Source organism: Elaeis guineensis, chromosome 3, assembly GCF_000442705.2.
Source record: "Elaeis guineensis isolate ETL-2024a chromosome 3, EG11, whole genome shotgun sequence".
Taxonomy (NCBI): domain Eukaryota; kingdom Viridiplantae; phylum Streptophyta; class Magnoliopsida; order Arecales; family Arecaceae; genus Elaeis; species Elaeis guineensis.
The window spans coordinates 6,367,882-6,390,639 of record NC_025995.2 but is presented as its reverse complement, the minus strand read 5'-3'; the positions used below and the strand labels follow the sequence as shown (position 1 = coordinate 6,390,639).

Here is a 22,758-nt window from a genome sequence, read left to right as displayed (position 1 = left end):
GGATAAAAGATGGTGTATCACATTGATAAAATCTTGGGTGTGATATGCAAAAAAAAAAAAAAAAATCCAAACAAGCTAATAACTAGGAATAATTATGGTGCACAACAAAATAAAAAAAATGCAATAATTATGATTAAGAAAAAGACATGCTTAGTATATGCAAGTTTTTCTTCCTAATTTTTCCCCTATGTTTCCATGTGACAAGGAGCAATGATACACGGACTCTAAGGCCATCTGTTGTAGGTGTGATTCTTCCACATTCACCAGCATCAAAACTTGACCTCACAAGAAGGACCAGTCAAACCATGGCCATTGCCTATTGGAAAAGGGGGCAGATCCTAAAGAGATTAGGGATGGCAATTATAGCTGACCCATCATATACGGTATATCCGACCTAAATGGGTGGGTTTTATTTGGCCCAATTAGAATTTGAGGCTGATATGAGTTCTAGATAAAATACCCAAAGCAGGTTCAAATTGGGTATGAGTAATGGTATGCCCCATCCCAAATCCAATTTGATATAATCTTTATCTAAACCCCTCTCTCAAAATTACAATTATTTTAGAATGTTTGCATGATGGGTTCCTTACAAACCTGGCATACCCATCTTATCTTTCCAACCTGACCTACACCATCTACATTACTCAACTTAACCAGACCCGACCCGACCCGACCTGAGGCAGGTATGGATACAGGGTTTTAAATTGCAGGGCGCGTATGAATATTGGCCGAACCAACCTGTTGCCATCTCTAAAAGAGATGCAGTCATATAAGCCCAAAAAGCATTCTCAGTATGATGAAATGACACATTTAGAGCAGAAGATGGAAATAGTAATGGTTGAACATAATTTACTAATACCACTGCATATGCTAGTATGCTAGCTATGATTTAAAGTGCATATCACAAGTCTTGAGAACTATGCAAAGAAATGATGCAAAACAAAATTAATATAATAAAATAGAATTATCTAGCATTCATCTTATAGAGACATATCTAATATATACTAAGATTAAAACACATCTCACTTTCTAACAGTATTCAATGATTCATATAACCAATAGTGAGCAAACTAATAATAAGAATAGGAGGCAAAAAAAAGCAGCAGCAAACAGCAACTCCTGTAACATGTAAAATAGATGTAACACAATGCCAAGTGCAATAAAGACAACACATGCAAATTGTTTTCAGCTACAATATTTGGTTTCATGTTCATTAAATGCTGTGTAGTGCAGAATCTTTAATTAAAAAAGGAAATGAATATATATCTCTCAAATTCAAAAGAACATGATGAAAGGTATACATATACATATATGTGTGTGTGTGTCTATGTATGTGTACATATATAGGGTCAAGATCAAGTTATACTTGGTGGAACAATTATGAAGTTACACCTTTTTTTGAATTGGACGATAGGGATCCATGTCATCCTTGGATATAAACTACTACCTACAATCTACTTATTCACAAAAAATATGTGATTTGGAGACCCTTAGCCTATGTATCAAGTCATCAATTTCTCTCATACTATTTAAACCGACCAATTTCGACCACTTGATGCATAGACTAGAGCGCTTTACAATATATAATTGTTGGTGTGTATTGCAATATAGAAGTAATAGATCACATCCAACCACTCGAATCATGGATGTGTGACTCATCCAATATAAAAAGGTGTAATACTATAAAAGTTACACTAGGTGTAACTTGAACTTGAAAACACTACATTGGTATCCCAATAAACACCATGCGGAGAGAGAAGCAAGATTGTGTTAGTTAAACAACATTAAAATAAGCTCTCCAATGACAATATGATCATTTAACTTATAAGAAATACGAAAGAAACAACTAGCATGGGTCAATATACTTGACAATGCAGCAAATCTTTCTTTTATGAAGCATGGACAAACACGGACATGACAAAATATGGATATGTCGATAGGGAAAATATTGGAAAAATAGGATATAAAATATCTAGCATACGGCAATATATACATTTATATCTTTTTACATGCATGTTAAAAAATAGCCATGAGTCATGCCGAGTTATTATCATAGCATAGTCATACTCATGTCCCATGTGATGACATCAACATCCACGAACTCCAATGTTTAGTCATCATTAAAATGTTTACATTTAAAATGTTAACATCCATCAATAAATAAAGTGCTCCTTTTCCTCTCTAGAATCTTCTTATTTATGTTCTTATTTGTTCATAGCAAGGCTTTAAATCCCGTGGGAAGGAGCCGTTCTGATTTTTTCATGGAACGGGACGCGTTGCCGTCCCGGTCTGTCCCGACACTTGGGACAAAGGATGTCCCAAAGTGTCCCGATCGGGACGCTAACGGGACGGTCTGTTCCAATACATGAGATGATACCCCATCCCGGTGTCCCACGGGACGTCCCGCTGGGACCTGAATCCATGGTTCATAGGTTTGGCAATACTAGAAATTAACATAGACATATTTATACTATACATAAAAAGGAAATTTCAAATTGTGGTATATTCTTTAATAGATTATGTGTATCATAATTTTAGATGAAATTCTCCTTCAACAAGTTTTTCAATAAATTTCAAAATACTCTCAACTAATAAAGTTAATTCTTTTACTATTCTTAATAACATAAAAATTCTCTCTTTTTGAGAGGATCTCCCTAGTCCAGGATACAACCTAACTTCCCTCTCACAATCACCTCTCTATCCCCCTCTCTCTTGCACATATTCTCTCCCTCATCCCCTCACCCTCTCTTTCCCTTACATCTCTCCAACTTCCCTCTTTTCCAACCACCCTACCCCCTCCGCATCCTAACTTCCCCCATCTTCTCCCTCCTCACTCCCTTCCCAAGCATTGTCATCCTCAACCTTATCTCTTGCCTTCCCTCCCTCGTGCTAGATTCTCCCCCTTTTCCTCGCTGCTCCGCCCTGCCCCTACGATATATTCTACATGCCTCACAATTCAAAGCAATACCGATCACCAACCATATCCCCCTTATTTACTTATTTTATTTATAATATTGTCTATACAATTTTAATTTTTATTGTGTTTCTTTAGTTTAATTTTATTTTATGGTAGGAATTTAATTCGTGCATTTTTATGCTTAGTATTTGTTTCATGTTTTGCGATTTTATTCTACATGTTTAGTTTATTAAATATTTTATATTTTATCACTTTGTTGTTAAGTTCATTGTTGTTGTATTTATTTTCTATTTTATAAAAGTATATTGTATTTCGTTCATTATATCATTTGCTAAGTGATCCATATTATTCTTTTGCTACGTACTTTTACATTTTGCTTTATTCTGTTCTATTAAACTTTTTTTTTAATTTTAATTCATCCACATTATTTTAAATTTTTATTTTTTTGCTTTTTTTAAAAACCTGTGCTATCTGACTCTGTATTTTTTATGTATTTAGATTTTTATTTCTGTCTAGTGATTTTACTTTTACTATAAAGGTTTTTATTTTTCTGATTTTTATGTTTCTTTCAGTTTATTTTTATTTCAAAAATTTATTTATTTTATTATATATTTTAATAATTACTATATTTTAGAATGATCCTTTTTTGCACTTCTTTTATCTTTTTTACTACTTTTTTATTTATATTTCTTGTTATAACTTTTAGGTTTTATCTTTTTTTTTTTTCTTTTTGCTATTCACACATTCATTTCAATCAAAAAAGAATAGAAAAAATTAAATAAACTAACTTAATGGTACCTTACCTAACAATTATTATTTTTGTGAACCATATATTGCATGTGGGAATTTAATAGTAGCATATAATATGTTAGATTCTCATTGAACAATAATGATGCATCACACTAACATACTTTGAAACATGGCTTGTTTCCTTTAATATGGTCCATTGTAAATTTTGGGAGTTTCCAAATGAAACCACTGAAAAGTATAGCCAAAAATCCTAATCAATACAACATATTCTAAAATAATGAGGTTACCTTGATTTATATTTTTTCCATTTTGTGATATTTTAGCATATTTCTACTTTCTGCATTTTTTTTGGCTAGAAAAACTTTCAAAACAGTTAGAACTGCCAAACTGAAACCCATCTGGTGGCTTGACCTGAGCAGAATGGTTCCAAAATTTTAAAACTTGAAAGTGAAATCAACAACTTACCAATTGCTAAATAAAAGGAATGGATTGTTCATGAAAGACGTGTAACCATAACTGCCAGATATAACATCAAATCTCTAGCTAATGGAATGAAGATTAAAGTTTAGTATGCTTGTGAAAGAGGGAGGAGTGAACCAGATGTTTTACAGCCAGTGCTGGAAAAATAGTTTATGAAATAAGAGGGAAGACAGGAAAATCCGTTTAAAATAAGGATTGTCACTCCCAAGTTGAACAGCTTTCCTCATTTTCTCTCGTTTACATAATCAAACAGCATGACAAGGTTATGGTCAAAGTGAAGAAGAATTCCAATATATTTTGGAAGAAAGAAGGCAGTCAAAGATGTGTAAGCCATCTTTGGAACATGTATCAAATAAGTAAAAGACGACTGGTCTCTCAAAGTAATCATCTATCATTGCTTCTAATATTCATGCTAAAATAGAATAGCTGCCTGAAATCGACAGAATGGCGAGGTTGGTGTGCATGCACATTTGGGTTTCAAGAAACTAATGTTAGAAGAACCACTGCTGATCTTGAACTCAGATAAAGCTTGGGTGTCAGTTGCAAGAGTAGACCATATCATATGCAACTTGAGTCAGTGCCCAGAAAAGGCCCACTTTTCTGCTAAGCTTTAACAATCAATACCCCAGTATCTCTCCACAGTCCCAGCTTCCCAACCTGCTAAGGTTTTTAACAATCAGTACCCCAGTATCTCTCCACGGTCCCAGCATCAATGGTTTTTCTATTGGTTAATTAGATCCACAGCAATTGTCAGTGTCTCCTTATTGAGCTTTAGCCACTGCTACTGTTCCAAATTCTCCTTCCAATTATAGCTCTAAATGCTATACCACTCTTAAAACTAGCAGCCAGCTGCCCCAAAGTCACCCATATACCCATTTTGTCTTCTCTAATTCCAGCAATTGGCACCCAACTTCGCAGAGATTCCATACTCCCCCAGTTTACCATGGATTCACATCCACAACTGCTGTACCATCATCAATTGTCCACCAGACTGATCTCTTCCAAGAATGCAAGTGACACAGTAATGATATTTCCTTTATGCATGCCAGGTTTTCCAAATCTTTAAAAAGAAAAAAAAAGGATTCACTTGGCTCGAGTCCAACACATGCCCTTCAAATCCAGCCTGGTCATGGTAAATAGATGGTATGGTCAACCAAGAGTTTACAATTTATACAACATGGGTTATTTCAAGGCCCTGCCCTCAATGAAATTGCAAAACTGATCAATTTTGCAGCAAATACGACTAGTTGCAGCAGGTGGTTCACAATGAACAGCAAGATACTACATGTTTCATTGAATCAATTGTCCCTCAACTCCCTCCATTGTGCATCAAATAATTTAGATAGTTTTAGCCTGCAAAGGGACTTTCCTGCACAATCATACTCACTTTTGAATAATCAAAACAGGTGGTGAATCATTATTTATCTATCAAAACAGATGAAAGGTCTACTTGCACCAACAGTAAAGCCAGCTCATCATGTCTCACTAAACATATCGCTGCTAGTTACCAACATAAGATGTTGTTGCCTATGCTATTCTGTTGGACATTCATTAACAATGTTTAAGATAAGAATGAAAGGGACAAAGTATCTATAAGAAGTTTTAATTCTTGGTGTTAAGGACTTTCTTTTTCTTTTTCCCCTTTTTTTTCGATAATAGATCAAAAGTGCAATGATGCTGTAAAAGACAAGGTCCTTAAGTGGTGATCTTCATTTTCAAAAGCACAAAATGGACAAGGTCTCCATTAATAGATTACTAATTTAAGCTAAAAGTCAGCAAACAATGCCCAGAACTCATACAATTATCACTGGCTTCTCAGATGATCTTTTCAGCAGACCCAAAGGTAACAGGACTTGGTTACCCCTGGTGTCCGGTACATGCCTTGGCATTTGAATGTAAGAATTAAAGTTCTTTCACTATAGTCTCAAATCCAGCGATATAATGTATGATGGAAATTTGTTTTACCTTGGGAGAAATTCTGAAACAATGGAGAGATTTGGAGGCCGAGTCACAGCACCCATGAAAAGAACAACATTTGGATGCCGCAACCTGCGCATTATCCGCACCTAGCCAAACAATGCCATATTAGTGGAAGATTATTCATTATTGATGTGTAATAACATTTGAAGCAAAAGCCTATGATACAAACTTGCAAGAAATGCTGTAAAAGTCAACTACAGATGAAAAAAAGAACACCTACTTCACTTCGGAACTCATCCAAAGCATCTCCATAGAAATCTTGGTCTAAGAATTTCTTCACAGCTACTTCCTGTAATTGAAAACACACAAGGCATGAATGTGATTATATAGTTAGCTAATATTGAATGGGCAAGTTTTACATGTTTAACTCTCATGATATGGTTAACTCCTCCATAAATGCGCAGTGAAAGAATTATGATGAAATTTAATGACTACTAATAGCTAACCATTATTGACATATGAAGAATGTGCTTCAATTCTGCTTATTCAGGAGTTCAGATTTCAATGTTCAGATGACAGGACAGTGTAGCTTGAACGGTTTCCTGATAACCCATCTTCAGGTACCATGACAAAGTTTTCACAAATGTAGTATAGTTGAAATGCATAGCAGCCAGCAAATTAATGCACTTTTGTTTACTCTCAGTCAAGCAATTCAAACCAAGGTTTTAAATAACATGGAACAAAGCCATCCTGAACGTGGAACAGGATGCCCTGTGTACTGACAGTAGAGGCAGTGGATATCCTGTGCCATTGGTCAGTTTCCTGATGTGTTCCATCCTGACACCTGGGATAGGCCCCTATCCCGGCACGTCCAGCAGTGGAAAGCCTCGGCATCCCACCAATACTGAAAATCTTGATCAAACAAAGAAATAACTGTTCTTCACTTGGCTTGAATGACTGTATGATTCAAATCAAGGTTCAAAGTCAGTCCTCATACCAGTATTGATTGGAGACCAGGCCGATGTGGTTCCAGGATGGTACAATACCAACAATTGGGACACGATAGCATTTTGAAACATATAGGATGCCCTATTTTTTGCCTTTGTTTGATGATTTAAATTGTTGTTTAGGATGCTTTTATGCTTGTTTAGGTCATAAATTAGGGTTTAGTGAGGTATTAATGTTTTTTCCTTTGTTTCTTTTTTAGATTATCAGCTGCTTTCTTTTTTTTTTTTCTTTTGTTTCCCTTTCTCCCTTCTTGTTTCCTCTCCCTGTTGGAATGCCAACAGCAAAAGAAAGGGGACCACATGCCTTGTATGCTCGTCTCAATTTGAATCGGCCCATAAAAATGGATGTCAGTTCCCATATTGCTTGGTACCAGTTGGTATGGAGGTGATCAGGGTCCAGCTGCATCTCAAGACCCACACAATCAAAAATATGATCGGGGACACCTAGTATAGACAAGTACCACCCAGGACTTAGAACAATGATTCAAATCCTGTATCTTTATGATAACCATTAGTTGCATATGTCTGACATTTCATAGATCCCACAACAGCAAAAGCCTCATACACTGGGATGCCCTATTCTACCCTAAACATTAGGCATTATTCTAACTACTCTGGATAGGCATTGTGAATAATTGTTTGCCAAGCAATACTAAAACACAAGCTTTTGCATATTTCTTGATCCATAGGTAGAAGCCAATTCTAACAGAGATACTATTTCATGTGCTACAAGCCACTTCCAAAACTACATAAAATGACACTTTTTCAGAGACAAAGTAGTAGAATTCCTTCATTTTAATTTACATGGAGGTGGACCTGCTATTTTAATTATTACTGCCAAGCAAATATTCTATAAGTTCCACAATAGTCCATTTTCATAAACAAGGTTATGAGGTTGCAGAGCTGAAACCAAATGTTTATGTTTATGTTTATGGTCTAACTGCCCAACAAACATTTGAACTCATCCCTCAATTGTTAGAATTTAGAAGCACTGAAAACATTATGGAACCAGTAAAACATTGATGTATGACATCAAACAACCACTGTTTTAACAAAGGTATGAAGTGCCACTACCAAGGTTTTCTGTACCGGTACAGGTGGAAGGATCAGCCGGCCGGCGCTACGATACGGCACGCCTCCGTTCCGTTCCGAACCGAGGCAAACCGACAAAGGAAACCGGGAAAGAAAAAGAGAGAAAGAGAGAGAAATAGAGAGAGAGAGGGAAGGAGAAAGAAAAAGAGGGAAGGGAATCCGCCGGAGGGCCTCCACCGGACAGCCGTGGCCGTCAGGCGGCGGAACGGCCTCCCGCGGCTCCGCGCGGGGAACAGGGGCGATTCGCCCCTGTTTCTCGATTTTTTTTTAAAAAAGCTTTTTCAAAATGAAGTCGGCAAGCGGTTTGCCGACTTAATTAAGTGAAGTCGGCAAACCACTTGCCGACTTCGTTTTGAAAAAGCTTTTTTTAAAAAAAATCCGAGAAACAGGGGCAATCCGCCCCTGTTCCCCGTGCGGAGCCGCGGGAGGCCGTTCCGCCGCCCGACGGCCACGGCTGCCCGCCGGAGGGCCTCCGACGGCCCCTCCGGCGGATCCCCTTCCTTCTTTTTCTTCTTTCCTCCCTCTCTCTCTATTTCTCCCTCTTCCTCTCTTTTTCTTTCCGGCAACGGCATGTACCGTTTTGCATGCCGGAACCGTCTCGATTCTTCGCCGGGACGGTTCGGCACGCCCCGTACCGGGCGGTTCGGTCCGGTATGGCAAACCCTGGCCACTACGCATTAACATGTGTCGCATTCCATCGCAATTTGGAATCATAGCACAACAATCTCAACCCACTGCACTATATGTACCAATGAAGGTTTGCCGAACCGGATCTGGACCCCATGCTGGCCAATTGGCATTATGGTTCAGTACACCCCTGTACTAGGCCCGAATCGGCACGATAAAGAAAGTGGAGAGGGAGAACCAGAAGGGGAGGCCGGCCAATTGGCATTACGGTGCGGTACATCCTTGTACCAAGCCCGAATCGACACGACAAAGAAAGTGGAGAGGGAGGCCGTCCAATTGGCATTACAATATGGTGCACCCTTGTACCAAGCCCAAATCGGCATGACAAAGAAAGTGGAGAGGGAGAATCAGAGATGGAGGGAGGGGAGAGAGAGAGAGATGGGGAGGGAAGGAAGGAGTGCGACAAGCTAGCTGGCCACAGAGATGCTCACCAGAGGGCCACAGACGACTGTGGTGTGCAGGATAGGGTGAACCATAGAGAGAAAAAGAAAGAGAAGAGGGGAGGGAGGGAGAGGAGGAGATGGAGAGCCGGCTGCGGCAGGCAGTGACTGCCAGAGGACTGGGAAGCCTCCGGAGCACCCTCCCCCTCCGTCTGGTTGAAACAAGGGCGAGAATCCCTTATTTCCATCATGATTCGCCATCGAATTTTTTTTATCACTTTACAGTGAGGCCAACAACTGCTTTGCCAGTTTCACCATGAAGCAGTGCAAAGAATAAAGGATCATGAATCGTGACCAAAATAGGGGCTTCTCACCCCTGTTTCAATCAAATGGAGGGGGAGGGCTCTCCGAGGGCCTCCCTAGCCTTCTGGCAGCCATCGCCAACCACGATCGGCTCTCACTCTCCCTCCCTCCCTCCCCCCTCTCTGTCTCTATTTCTCTCTCGAGTTCACCCTACCTTGTGCACCACAAACCTCCACAACCCTCCAACTACCTTAGACGACCTCCAAGGGCCTCCATGGCTTTTCCTTCTCCTTCCCTCCCTCCCTCCCTCTCTCTTTTCCTTTTTCCTTTGGTGTTGCGGATTCATCATGTTGGAACCATACCGATAAGCCATTGGTATGATTATGCACGCCCTGAACCATCCGGTTTGGATCGATTCAACGAACCTTGGTTCCAATCAACATTGGTTATCAAGACATAGCAATATGATATGACCAATACAAACCATTATAAAAACATGATCAGACCAGTAACGCACATTACTTTTTATTGGGTGGTTTTTTTGATGAGGAGCTTATTTGCTGTTTTTGAAGATAAAGGAGAAAGTGGAGAGCATCAAATGAACTCCATTTGAAACTTGTTTGGTAATTCTGTTGACAACGTGAAAACCAAAGCCATCATTCTACCATACTTGCAAGTCACCATATAAAGGTCAAGTATGTTTTACCCTTTCCCTTTCTAACCTATTTTTGTTTTCGTGTTTGTTGTGTGTATGTTGGAGGGCAAGGGGTCGGATTTCTTTGTAAGATAACTAAATCTTAATATTTTCTTAATTCAATTGCTTAAAATTGATGGGATTAACTTTTTTTTAACTAATCTTGGCCATATCCATGAACTTTATCTTGAGTTTAGTGAATAAACAATGTTCTTAGGAAAGAAATTTGATTTCACCCAAAATCCTCCCTTGAAAACAGTATGATTCTGAAATAACCTAACAAGATCTTATCTACCTGACTTGTTTTTTGGCAATATCATCGAGTTGGGCCAAAATATACTCCTTCCATAAAAAAATTGATTTTGGTTTCAAAATGGTTTACTAGAAATATTAAAAGAGCATGGTTATCTAATTTGACACCATACTTGTTATTGTACAAGGAAGACTCTAGCTTATATGGGACGAAGCCTTCTCTCCCTCCAGCGAGAAGCCTTTTACATAGGACAAAACCATGTAGCACCTGATATAGACCAAAGCGGACAATACCTCGTGTGCGGGCGCATCGACCAACCCATCTGAGACATCAAATCCCTTGACCACAACAATAACGCCGTTTGTGGGATCCACCTACCCATGCACAGTCTCCTTTGACTGAGGGGGCTACTGTTATGGGAGGACGGCACCTTTAGTCCCACATCAATTATGAATCAAGAGAAAATCTGGCTTATATGGGATGGAGTCTTCTCTCCCTCCAGCGAGGTGCCTTTTACATAGGACAAAACCATACAGCACCTCATACAGGCCAAAGCGAACAATACCTCATGTGCGTGGGCATATAGACTAACCCAGCCGACCCATCGGAGCCCTTGACTGCAACACTTGCTAACTATGGTTATCTACAAACCATTTTGTGTGGACTAGGTTCATCTAGCATTCTTCATTGAAATGAGAATGACTTTGAAACCAACCCAATCAAAAGATGCGACATTCAACTTGACCTTTTGCCATGATGTTAACTAGGGCGACCAACAGTAGTTGGTACTTTCAATATTGTAGGCAACATGACAATTGGCAATGATAACAGCCACCTGCTTACACCCCTTAGATGTTGACGTGCCAAGTTCCTAAGCTGACAACAATCACCACGGGCCCACAAAAAGGGGTTATAGTGATGCAATATTTGTATCATTCCAATAAGACTCAAGGTTATAAACCAAGGAGACTAGATCTAACTATTATACCTAAGATGCAAATCATGGTTCTAGGCATGGAATGCCGAATTATCCCGAATCGAAAGGTTCAGAGCATGCCAAACCATATCGAAGGCCAACTTATGCAGTTTAGACATTCGATTTGGAACAACGGCGAAAATGGAACAAAGGAGAAGGAAAAAGAGGAAGAGAGAGAGTACAAGGGAGGGAAGGAGATCAAAAGATTAGCAATGGCCCATCGAGACCTTCGGAACTCCGCAGTCCTCCATGAGAGAGATTAAAGAGAGAGGGATAGGGAGAGAAATGGAGGGGAAGGTGGTGGGTAGACGGCCACGAGGGCCGCCAGGTGGCCGCCTCCCTGCCGCTTTCCCCTTCCTCCATTTCTCTCCCTCCCCCTCTCTCTATCTCTCTCTAATCTCTCTAGTGGAACCCCAAAGGCTTCAGCAATCCTCTGATGGCTATCACCAGCATCTCTGCCAGCCTTCCTTTCCTTCGCTTCCTCTCCCTCCCTCCCCCTTCTTTTCCTCCCTGATTCTTCCATATTTCCATGTCGGCTCGAGCTCCTGATACAGTCTGATATGGGGCATACCGACTCATACTGCCGGCCGCGGGCACAAAGTCCGGTTCCAAGTTAGTGAATCTTGATTCTAGGAGTAGTCATCCCTCCTATTATCAGAGTATGAGAAAAGGAAAGGGAAAATGGTGATATAGACTATTAACTAACACCATGAAGCATTATAAACAAATTCTATGGAAGACATCCTAGGGACACAGAGGCTACCACAAAGGGTAATGAAATGATTTATGTGATAACATGACACATAGATGAGCAGTTAGAATCATGGTTTGTCGAACTATACCGATGGACGATCGAGATGGTTCCAGCATTCGAAACAAGTTACCAACAAGGAGCAAGAGAGAAAAAAGGAAAAAGAGCAAGAGAGGGGGGGGGAGGGAAGGAAATGGAAAGGAAGAGAGGGCCTCTAGAGGCCATCTAAATATAGCGGAGCTTGCTGCACCAATGGAGGTCAGAGGAGGGTAGAGGGAAGGAAGGAGAGGGAGAGAGAGAGGAGGCCTTCAAAGGAGGCAAGACCTCCTGGCCACCATCAAGGCCAATGAAGCCGGAGGATAGGCTCTGCCCTCCTCCCGTTCAAAACAGAGATTTCGACCCCTGTTTCATTTTTTTATGACTTATCGAATGAAGTCGGCAACTATTTTTTCTATGTTTTTAAGATTTTCGATTGAAGTCAACTAAGCCCCTGTTTCGCTCAAGAGGGAGGAGCCCCTCCGACCTTCACCGGCCTCAATGGTGGCAAAGTAGCCTTGCTGGCCCTCCAGAGGCCTCCGACGGCCTCCTCTCCCTCTCCCTCCCTTCGCCCTCTTCTAACTTCCATTGTGTACAATAAGTTCGACTGCTCTCTAGCAACCTCTAAAGGCCCTTTCTACCTCTCCCCTCTCTCTCTCTTTCCTCTCTTGTTCTCTCTCCACCCTCTCTATGCCGGTTCATGGGCCCAATATGGAATGGCACAGGGGCGTCATCGAACCTTACCACTAACCGACTGATTCAGGCTCCGATATTGGTACAGTGAACCTTGGTCAAAATAATAAATCCTTGCTCAACTCTTCCAATATGTATGCATAGTTTTCCATAGCATGTCTGGTGCATAAAAAATATATGTTTTATCTTTACAAATGGGTAAAAAAAATGTATGTTTTTTTATCATTCTTATGTCTCTAATGATTAGAATCAGTTACAGACTCACACATCAAACACTAGGACCATCACATGACATGGTTGCATTGTATGCAATATTAATTTAGATTATGCACTGCACATGCATAATTGCAATTAGCATGCATATATGTTGCAATTGGTTGCTTTTAATTGGTTTTCTTGCACAAAACAACTCTTTAGCTGGTAATAGTTTCCCTACTTGTTTATAAAACATAGTATAACACCCACACATAAGCTTTATCAATACTCTTGACTGCATCCTAGTCTGCGCCATGAGTTGGCATGATACGATATGGCACCTAAAACCTTACTTCTGTCAATTAAAAGCATGCTAGTATTTAAGGGCACCCAGGCAATAATCCAACAAGTGACACCTCATGCAGAAAGGAAATGCATCATGACGTATACATCGTCTTCCATTTGAATAATCCACTTCCAACAATGTCCTAACGAATGGCATCATCCACACTTTCATAATCCCCACTGCCAGAGAACCTGATCTCTAGCAAATTGGTGACATTTCAGACTCATATATTTCATGAAGATTTCTACATGAGAAGAACAGAAGTTCCAAGAAAGTACCAGGATTCCTTGAAATCATGCTTATTTTTATCATTAAAATTAGATCCTTCTTTTCCATGTTGCTTTGCATAAAGTGAGAACTAATGTAATCCAAAAAAGTTATTCTAAGTTTATATAATGACAATAAATGTAGCAATCACAATTAGGAACCTATTGCATATGATTGGGATTAATTATTGAAAAATATGGCAGTTATACTACCAGAGAAGCATGGCCATACACCAAATAAATCCACAAGATATAAGTCCATAAGAATCACCAGACCACATACATCTTATAACTATGTTCATATGTTTCTTTATGTTTAAAGTTAATTCTTTCTTAATATATTTTTAAAGACTAATAGGTTAAACATGGTAAAATGGTTCAGGATTTGGTAAGTGTGAGCAACAAGTCTGCAATATAGGAACAGGATTCTCCATTCCTAATAATCCAACAGAACCTTGAAACAATCAGCGTCCATTTAAATGCATGTCTGTAACCAATAACTCAACACTAGAGTACAAGCAACAATAGTTTTATTAGGAAATGATGCGAAAAAGAATTTATTATATAAAAGTGATTTGACCAGCCAAAGAGCCCCAAGGGGCAAATCATCTACTTGAGTCCAAAGTCCAGATCTTTAGTAAAACTAAGGTCAACAGATTCATATCTTGCAACATAACATTAATGAATATTTCATCCTTTACCATTCAACTACCACTTCCAATTGGTCTTTTTCTGGTCAAGTATTAGTCATCCATTTCATTAATAACCTTCAGCATTATCTACCTCAAAAGTCCACAACCAAGAAAAAAAATATATTTCCTTCCCTCTAAAATCCAAAACCAATTTACCATCTCTTCTCAACCTGTAGATATCTTTGGTATTTATCATCCACAATCTCATCATTTCCCAGAGCACCTTCCTTCTTACAAAATGAGTCAAACAGAATCTTCATTTGCTTATTGGCCATTTCTCACAGCCGCTAAGCAGCAATATCATATAATTCTTTGCACATTGCAGATTACCCAGAATCACTCCCTCAATGATGGGCATTCAAAGCAAAGAGGAATCTGGTGCACCCAATTATGGAAATTCAAGCCTAATACTTTCAGTTAACAATATCCAAAATTGAACTGCTATATAGACAAATTATACAAAGACCAGTAGATATAAATTGGTGCAAAAGTAAAGGTTAGAAAACTTGCATGTAGATTACCAAATCACAATTAAGCATAATTAGACAATATAGATTACAAGGCAGAGTTGATGGCAAGCATGAAAAGAGAGCCAAATGAAACTGTATCTACTAAGATGACCAAAAACACTGAAAATCATTCGGATCCAGCCAAAGAAAAACCAATAATCCATTCTTCATCTTCTGATTCCATGATTCAATCAGTGCAAAGACAAGGGTAAAAGTAAGGTTACAAACATTGCATGTAGAATACCAAATCACAGTTAAGCACAATTAGAGGATATAGCCTACAACGCAGAGTTGATGGCAGGCATGAAAAGAGAGCCAAATGAAACTGCCTGTCTACTAAGAAGACCAAAAACACTGAAAATCATTCAGATCCAGCCAATGAAAAACCAATAATCCATTCTTCATCTGCTGATTCCGTGATTCAATCAGTGCAAAGACAAGGGTATAACACAAAATTATCATTCTGTCAAAGACAATGGTATTACGATAATGCATTTTTCAGAAGAATGAGAATACAGAATTAGCACAAACATTAAAAAAAATGCAGCAAAATTACTTGTCAGTTTGAACATGTCTGATACTAGCATAAATGGAAGGTTGCCACTTATACTATCAACAACTACAGCCTTTAAAAATATAACCACTTGCCTCAGGGTACAATCATATTCAGGAATTTTGTTCTAAATAATTGAAAATATCTGAGATCATAAAAATCAACGAAATGTAGAGAAAGTCTCTTTTCGACCAACAAGAAAATGAAACTGCCCTTTCTTCCTTCTCTCTGTGTGGTGTTACTTTTTCAAAACTGATTCAACAGATACAGAAAGCAAACTATTATGTGTATCAAATTTGGTTAAAAGTGGCAATACAAAACAAGATGATCATGAAAAAAAATCATTCCCAGCCCAAAGAAAAGAACTGCAGGAAAAAAATGAAAATAGAATTTAATGATTTCCTCTCTGGTCAGATCATTTTTCAGGAGTGTGTAACCTGTGAGAATTCATTACAGTCAGTACCATTAAGACTACTCACCGTTCCATTCCAATCAGCACGATACACTTCTCCATAAGAACCTATTCAGAAAACCAAGAATGACCTTTGATTAGTTTCTCAAATAGAAGACATTCTTGAATGTGAAAGAATCTTCTCACCCCCACCTACCCCTTTCTCATGAGGTAAATGAGAATAAGAACATGAAACATGCTACTAAAAGCATTAGGAGAAACATTGTATGGAAAGGGTTTGGGAAACCTCAGAATGTTTGACCTCAAAGTGGGTAAAAACTGAATGCTATATTAGTTAAAAGAAAGTTGCTTTACAACATCCTCAGAAGAATCTAATTTGGGACTTTTTTGGTTAATATCATGAGATCGGTGTGCAAATTTCAATAAACAGAAGCAAAGAGACATGCAAGAAGACGAAAGTGTCTATCAAAGTTTCTTCATTTTAATATCCAGTTAAGAAAATACCTAACCCAATCCTTTCGCCAATTACAAGGTCTTCCCACAGGATTTCCCATTCAGACACATCATCTAGCATTGGATCAAGCCTACTTGGCCTCACTTGTGATGGGGAATTTGAGGATTCTTGATCTTTTGATTCTATAATTGCTCCCACAGATCTATCATATTGGTACTTCAAATCACGTTTGCCAATAACATTCTTTTTACCTTCCTTTATGTGGTATGGCATGCTACTTTGCGAAACCAACTCATGTGCATGATCATTCCCTTTATATTTCGCTTCTGATGACTGAGTAAATGGTTTATTTGTTCTGGCATTAACATAGCTACGTTCCAGTTCACTATGTTGATTCTTTTCTGAAGAAATGCTTGACTTACTAAGTCCAGAGGAAGGACAGGCTGTAGTTTGAGTAGAAACACTAGTCATCTCATTACCAGACATATCTACACCAGAAGAGCATGAAATACTAGAAACTCGAGCAATATTGTCATTGGAACCTTTGGAGTGTATATTTCCAGCAGAGCTCTGCACTTGAGATGATGATGCATTAAGATCATATTTTTTCCGTGGAAAAGGCCCATCCACAAAATTGTGCTGCTTTGTGCTAGGAACCTCATTGCATGCAGATTGGCCTTTCCATACCAGAGGACGCTGAGGTCTTCCAGGGCCTGAGACAATGCTCTCTCTACGTCTCTGGTATCCAGTGTTTCTAATATCAGTGGCTCTGAAAGGTGCAGAATTCTTGCCAATTCCAACTACCTGGAATGGGTTCAGATCTGCAAAAGGGTCTGTAGAGTCTGCAGTATCTTGTAAATCTGTGTCTGTGCTCAACTTTTCATTCCTTAAACTATCACCATCCACAGGAACCTCAATAACCCCTTTCTGCTTTGAAGAAGTTGCACTAGTAGAACAAGATAACTGATTTGACTGGTTTTGCAAAAACAAATTTGTATTACCACTAGAACTGCATCCATCAGCACCTGATGATGTAACAGCAGAAGCATTTTGAACAGAAGGTACCACTATTGTCTTTACTTGCATGGCTTCTCCATGCTTATTGTCACTTAAAGCAGAACTTCCATTGCCACCTGTATGATGACCACCAATATGTTGACCAAATGATGATTCTGCTCTAGATAAGTTGTCCAGTGAACTATTTGCTGTCCAAGGAGTTGCATTTTTGTTTAGTCTTGGCACATTAGAATTCAAGGCAGCATCCTTCACACTGAGTACATCAGCAGGAATGAGGGTGCCTGGGGCTGCCATAAGATCAACCAGGAACTCCCTAATGCAGAATAGTACAAATTAACAATGGCAGTCGGCACTAGATTTAATGCCATAGACAGATCTATTTGCATGTTGATAAACTTAGCATACAAGTGAACAGCCATGCTTTTACATTTTTCATAAAATTAAAGAAATGATGTGTGTGAATCAGTAAAATGAACTGTAAATTTCTTGTCAATTTTGGCACAAGATAATGCTAGATATTGTCTCAATGCAATTGAAGAATGGAAACAAAGAACAATCTAGATACTAAATATACATAATTGACTGAAATTATATGAAATGAATTGAAAGATTGTAGTGGATAAATTTTTAGGCATTTTGGACAAATCGGCACAGTGCTCAAAAAAGGGAAAGAAGATGGAACATATGTTTATATATAAAGAACATGTCACTGTATATGATTCTTCAGCAGGCAACATAATCCAAAAATTGCAGGCCCCTAGAGTACGATTCAAGCTGTATTCATTTTACTTGCTGACTAAACTTGAATTAGACAGAATATTGACAACAGTGACATGCTGGTTATTATTTGCATGTAATTAGACTCACAACATATATCCAATTGCTAGTTGCTTAAGTTGAAAACTTCAAATAAATGAGTTATTCAGATGAAGAAGGCTATTAATGATAAGCTGTCTGTCATCCAGGCATCATCCAGGAAATCCAAACAGCTAAGAACAGGATAAATTTCATTAGTTACTTAATATTCACATCCTAAAATAATAATAAACATTCCAATTCCTCTCGTGCGTTCAACCAAACAAAAGGGGTCATTCTTGTAGATTGATCATAGGTACCAGTCGAGAAATGCATTTTTTTCAACTACTTATGCTTACCAATCTTGAGCATCTCCGGAGCTTTGTTCTCTTCTCTTACCAGAAATCAAGGGAAAGTATTTTTTACCAACCATACTATATGTATAAACGTATACACGCATGACAAGTCATGCAAAGTCGCATCCCTACTAATACGAGCAGAAATACTCAATGCAGTAAACTAGTTGACAACTATAATGCTTGAGGGTATCTATCTGATAGCATATTATATAGTTTATGAGTTGTGGCGCTTGTGAGTATCTTATCTGATGACATATTATTTAACTTATGAGTTGTGGTGCATCTTCACAAAAGGACTTAGATGAGAAAAAAATTGGGCAGTACAAAATATTGACACCACTTCAGTGAGTAATGAAGTATAAAGAAAGGTTGAGAATTTTCATTATCTTGGGGCTATAATTTCTGAACTTGAAATTAAATTAGAAATTCTGTGATTATAAGAAATAAGTATCTTGAAAACATATACTTATTACAAAGAGGAAAACTTCCAAAATGTTACATAGCACAACATCTTCAAAGAAATTAAGGCAATGAAATACATGAAGAACCCATAGAATATAGATGCACAAACCTTCCATCACCCAACTTAATTATATTGACAGCATCATCATCAACACCAGTGTAATGACTCCCTTTAACCAGCTTGCAAGGAATGCCAACATTATCTGCAAGGACCTGCATTCAGGTGGGTAGTTATTTGATAAAACTAAGTGTCCAGTACACACAAAATAAAAAAGGAAACTGAAAGTAAAGATTGTTGGCAAAACTATCTAAGTTTATTATTAAAGAAAAGCTTCATCTTTATATATTCATAGAAACAAAGATCCTTCTTGAATCAGAATCCCATATTACAGAGATGTAAACACAGCATAACACAGACAACAAATGACAAGTTTCTTTTCCCATTTAAACAAACCCTGCTGAACCCAGAATCAAACAAAAGCATACAGTGTTACTAAGCTCTATCCCCCTAATTGTTTTTTTTTGTATAGAATGTCTTAATGAAGTTGGAATGTATTAACAAACACATCGTCTTTAGACATGTAGCACTGACTGTATTGTACCCATGTCACCATTGGTCATGCCAACTTACTATGAGAAATATATATGCAACTAATATGCCAAAAGCTAGTATTGAGACACTCCTATACAGGGGAGAACCAATGTAACCTAAATTGCCCATAAGAGAAGAAAGAAGTATTGAGACACTCCTATACAGGGGAGAACCAATGTAACCTAAATTGCCCATAAGAGAAGAAAGAAATAACTAACCTTGAAAAGTAGCGCACGGTGACGAGATAAACCTACTTTTATGCAACCAATCAGTAATAAACTAGTTTGTTGTGAGGTTCGTAACTCAGTGCTTTTCTCCATCCACCTAGCTAACATGTCGCCTGCATCCTTAACAGGACCACCCATATGCTCCGTAACAAGCTCAGATATCCTTTGCACCAAAAGCCCAGTATCAGCAACAGGGCAGTCCAAAGAAATGCACTGTGCAATTTGCTCCAACTCTAATAGGGCGGTATCAATTGAACGGTTGACTATAATAACTTCAAAACCAAGATCTCCTATGCTTGTTTGGAGATCTACAAGTGATGGCATCTTTCCCTGGCTTGAATAATCACTTGCAAGCCTAAATATGTCATAGAACCCATCAGCAACCTTCTCATTATAGTCAAGCACATTATAGTCCTGGAAAGCACAGCAGATGTGAATCAAAATAGAGGAAAGCAGATCAATGGAGAATGCACATATGAAAATTTAATTGTTCTTGCAAAGCATGTTGGGAAAATCACCACCACTTATTTCCATAACAAGAAAAGGCATTGAAAGGAACATGCAGTTCATATATTTCCATACAACAAAAATAGGCAGATGCACATGGACACGCATGCAAATACAGACAGACGGACAGCAGACAGAACAGGTACATATACGCATGCCACAAACATGTGCGCTACTAGTTTACTCAACAATTGATTATTACAACTTCAGAAAACCCTTTTAAATCACGAGGTTGCTCAATCCCTTTGAACATCTCAGTAATCATACAGAATGATGAAAAGGAAAATGAAGAGAGAACTTCCAACATAGTGTGTTATAATATAATCGAATTAGTACAGAATTTTTTACAACTCATTCCCATAACCGTGCTTACTTCAAGCAAGTCTAACAGCATACTAATTAATAAAAAGAAAGCCAAATTGGCAAGAGTTTGTACAAATCGTATATGGCACACATGGCTAATCCACCATGAAACTAGTTTCTTCAATTCCATCGACTCCAGCTCACCGTGTCATCACCAAGAGCCCAAACTGACTACAGCAGGACGTCAACAAGTACGTAAAAACTAAAACATAAATTTAATCATTAGGCATGCTCTCACAATCAATGTCCCAATCACACTTAGGGTTCAACCGAAACGAAAGTGTTCTTGCAATGTCAAGAAACATCTCAGAAACGCAACTGTTCCAAAATGCTCTCAATTGCTAGCCACAAAGATAAACCATCGTTTCTTTAAGAATCAGGCAGTGAATTTCTTCCAAGTTCCCATCTCTCCCTAATTTACAAGCGCCTAGCTCCAAAACCCCAACTCCAAACCCCCAATTCGAATTCACAGTTTACAATTTCCACCCCCGATACCAACAATCAGCAGAAAAGATTCGAGAACTCACCCAATACCGCCGCGAGAGCGAATCCGCGGTCCCGTCCTCCCGATCTTGATCCATCCTGTGGCCCCCCAGGCTCAGCAGCTTCGCCGCGCGGATCTGATCGCCATCTGGATCAGCCCTAAACTCCTCCTTGGACGCGCTGATCGCCAGAGCCAGTTGCACCTGGAACTCTTCCTCGGAGGAGAAGTAGTCCTGCCGGTCCCCCGTCGTCGGCCGTGCGGCTTCCGCCGGCGGGGAGGGCGACGGCGGCGATGGCGTCGCCCCCGTCCCCTGCGCCGCCGCGCGGTGGTCCGAGGCGCATGAGGGGGAGAGAGCTGCGGGCGACGGCGATGCCGCGGTCGCGGTCGCGGAGGCGGCGGACGCGGATGAGGGCGCGATCTCGTTGGATCGGTGGGGATTTTTCTTGTGGATTTTGAAAATGTTCTTCATCGGGTTCTCTTATCCCCTTCTCTTTCTCCGCTTTTTTGCTATTTGTGGGAGTGTTGGCGGATTTTGGGGATTTTTTTCCTCTTCCTTCGCCAAGATGTCGGGCTGCAGGAGGGGGGTGGGAGAGGAAAGAGAGAGAGGAACGATGGCGGAGGGGAGGCTTCTTGGACCGCGGCAGGGCTGGCGTTGGTTTTTTAGTAAATAATTCACCAATTAAGTAACTACTTTCTTTATATAACCAATGAGCACTGGAAAATCACCAGGCCCACGCTGCACCCAGAACTTTGTGACCATGTGTACTGGCTAGGATCCCCTGGGGTGACTTTTGGGGGTAGAGTCCGGGGTTGGATGGGGGCGTGAGTCGTCGCTGGGTCAATTAAATTTGGGAAGTGGTATTTAATTATTTTTAATTATGATTATTAGATGCAAGTGTGGGTCTCCATTGGTGCATCGCGCGTCGGGCGCTTGGCTGCAGTGCCGTGGAGTTACTTGGCAGGCATTTGTCAGTGTCGTAACGCTGACACGAATTAGTGTGAGAAGAGCAGGGGACACTGAATATTGGCACGTGGCCCCTTGCCAGGCTGGTCAAGCATTGCAAAACCTTCCGCAAGCAAATGGGTCAGGTCTCTGTGCGTGAGTCAGGGCTACTCCAAGAGTAATAGGATTTTTTGATCATCTAAATCCCTGCCTACCTATCTACTATCGATCTATCTATAATGATGAAAAAATTTGATATTTAAAATCGAGGTTATATCTTTAAAACAGAAGACACCTTCCTTCATAAATTAATTGTTAGATCACCAACTGCATGGATCTCAAAATACTTTGAACTTTATTATCCATCCAGCTGCATGGATCTCAAAGAGATTAGAGAATTCATTAGAAAAAGATTAATCTTAATTTCATATGAAAAAAAATTCTAAAAATAAAGCCTATCTCATGTTTATCTTTAATTCTTCTCCCAAATTGTAGTAATTTAAGAAAGAAGTCCATGTAATAATATGGCTCGCTCCTATTCAGGGCTATTTGACCATCCCTAATGTTTTCTATGGTTAAGCAAAAATGGATAAATTCTACTCATCCTGGGTACTCCTATAATGTATGGATTTTCCATTATCTA

At 39.3% G+C, this 22,758-nt stretch overlaps 1 protein-coding gene across 1 annotated transcript in view; it reads right to left on the bottom strand.

Moving 5' to 3' along the window:
• LOC105042303 (serine/threonine-protein kinase EDR1) overlaps positions 1–21,805 on the bottom strand; it is a 28,350-nt gene extending 6,545 nt beyond the window's left edge. Inside the window, exons 1-7 of the mRNA XM_010919451.4 lie at positions 21,216–21,805; positions 19,810–20,232; positions 19,109–19,212; positions 16,417–17,696; positions 15,980–16,020; positions 6,348–6,416; positions 6,113–6,213 (exon numbers count right to left, since the gene is read on the bottom strand). Of these exons, the coding sequence (XP_010917753.1) occupies positions 6,113–6,213; positions 6,348–6,416; positions 15,980–16,020; positions 16,417–17,696; positions 19,109–19,212; positions 19,810–20,232; positions 21,216–21,641 (2,444 nt within the window). The 5' untranslated portion in view covers positions 21,642–21,805. The remainder of the gene's footprint in view (positions 1–6,112; positions 6,214–6,347; positions 6,417–15,979; positions 16,021–16,416; positions 17,697–19,108; positions 19,213–19,809; positions 20,233–21,215) is intronic.
• Between the last annotated feature and the right edge of the window lie 953 nt (positions 21,806–22,758).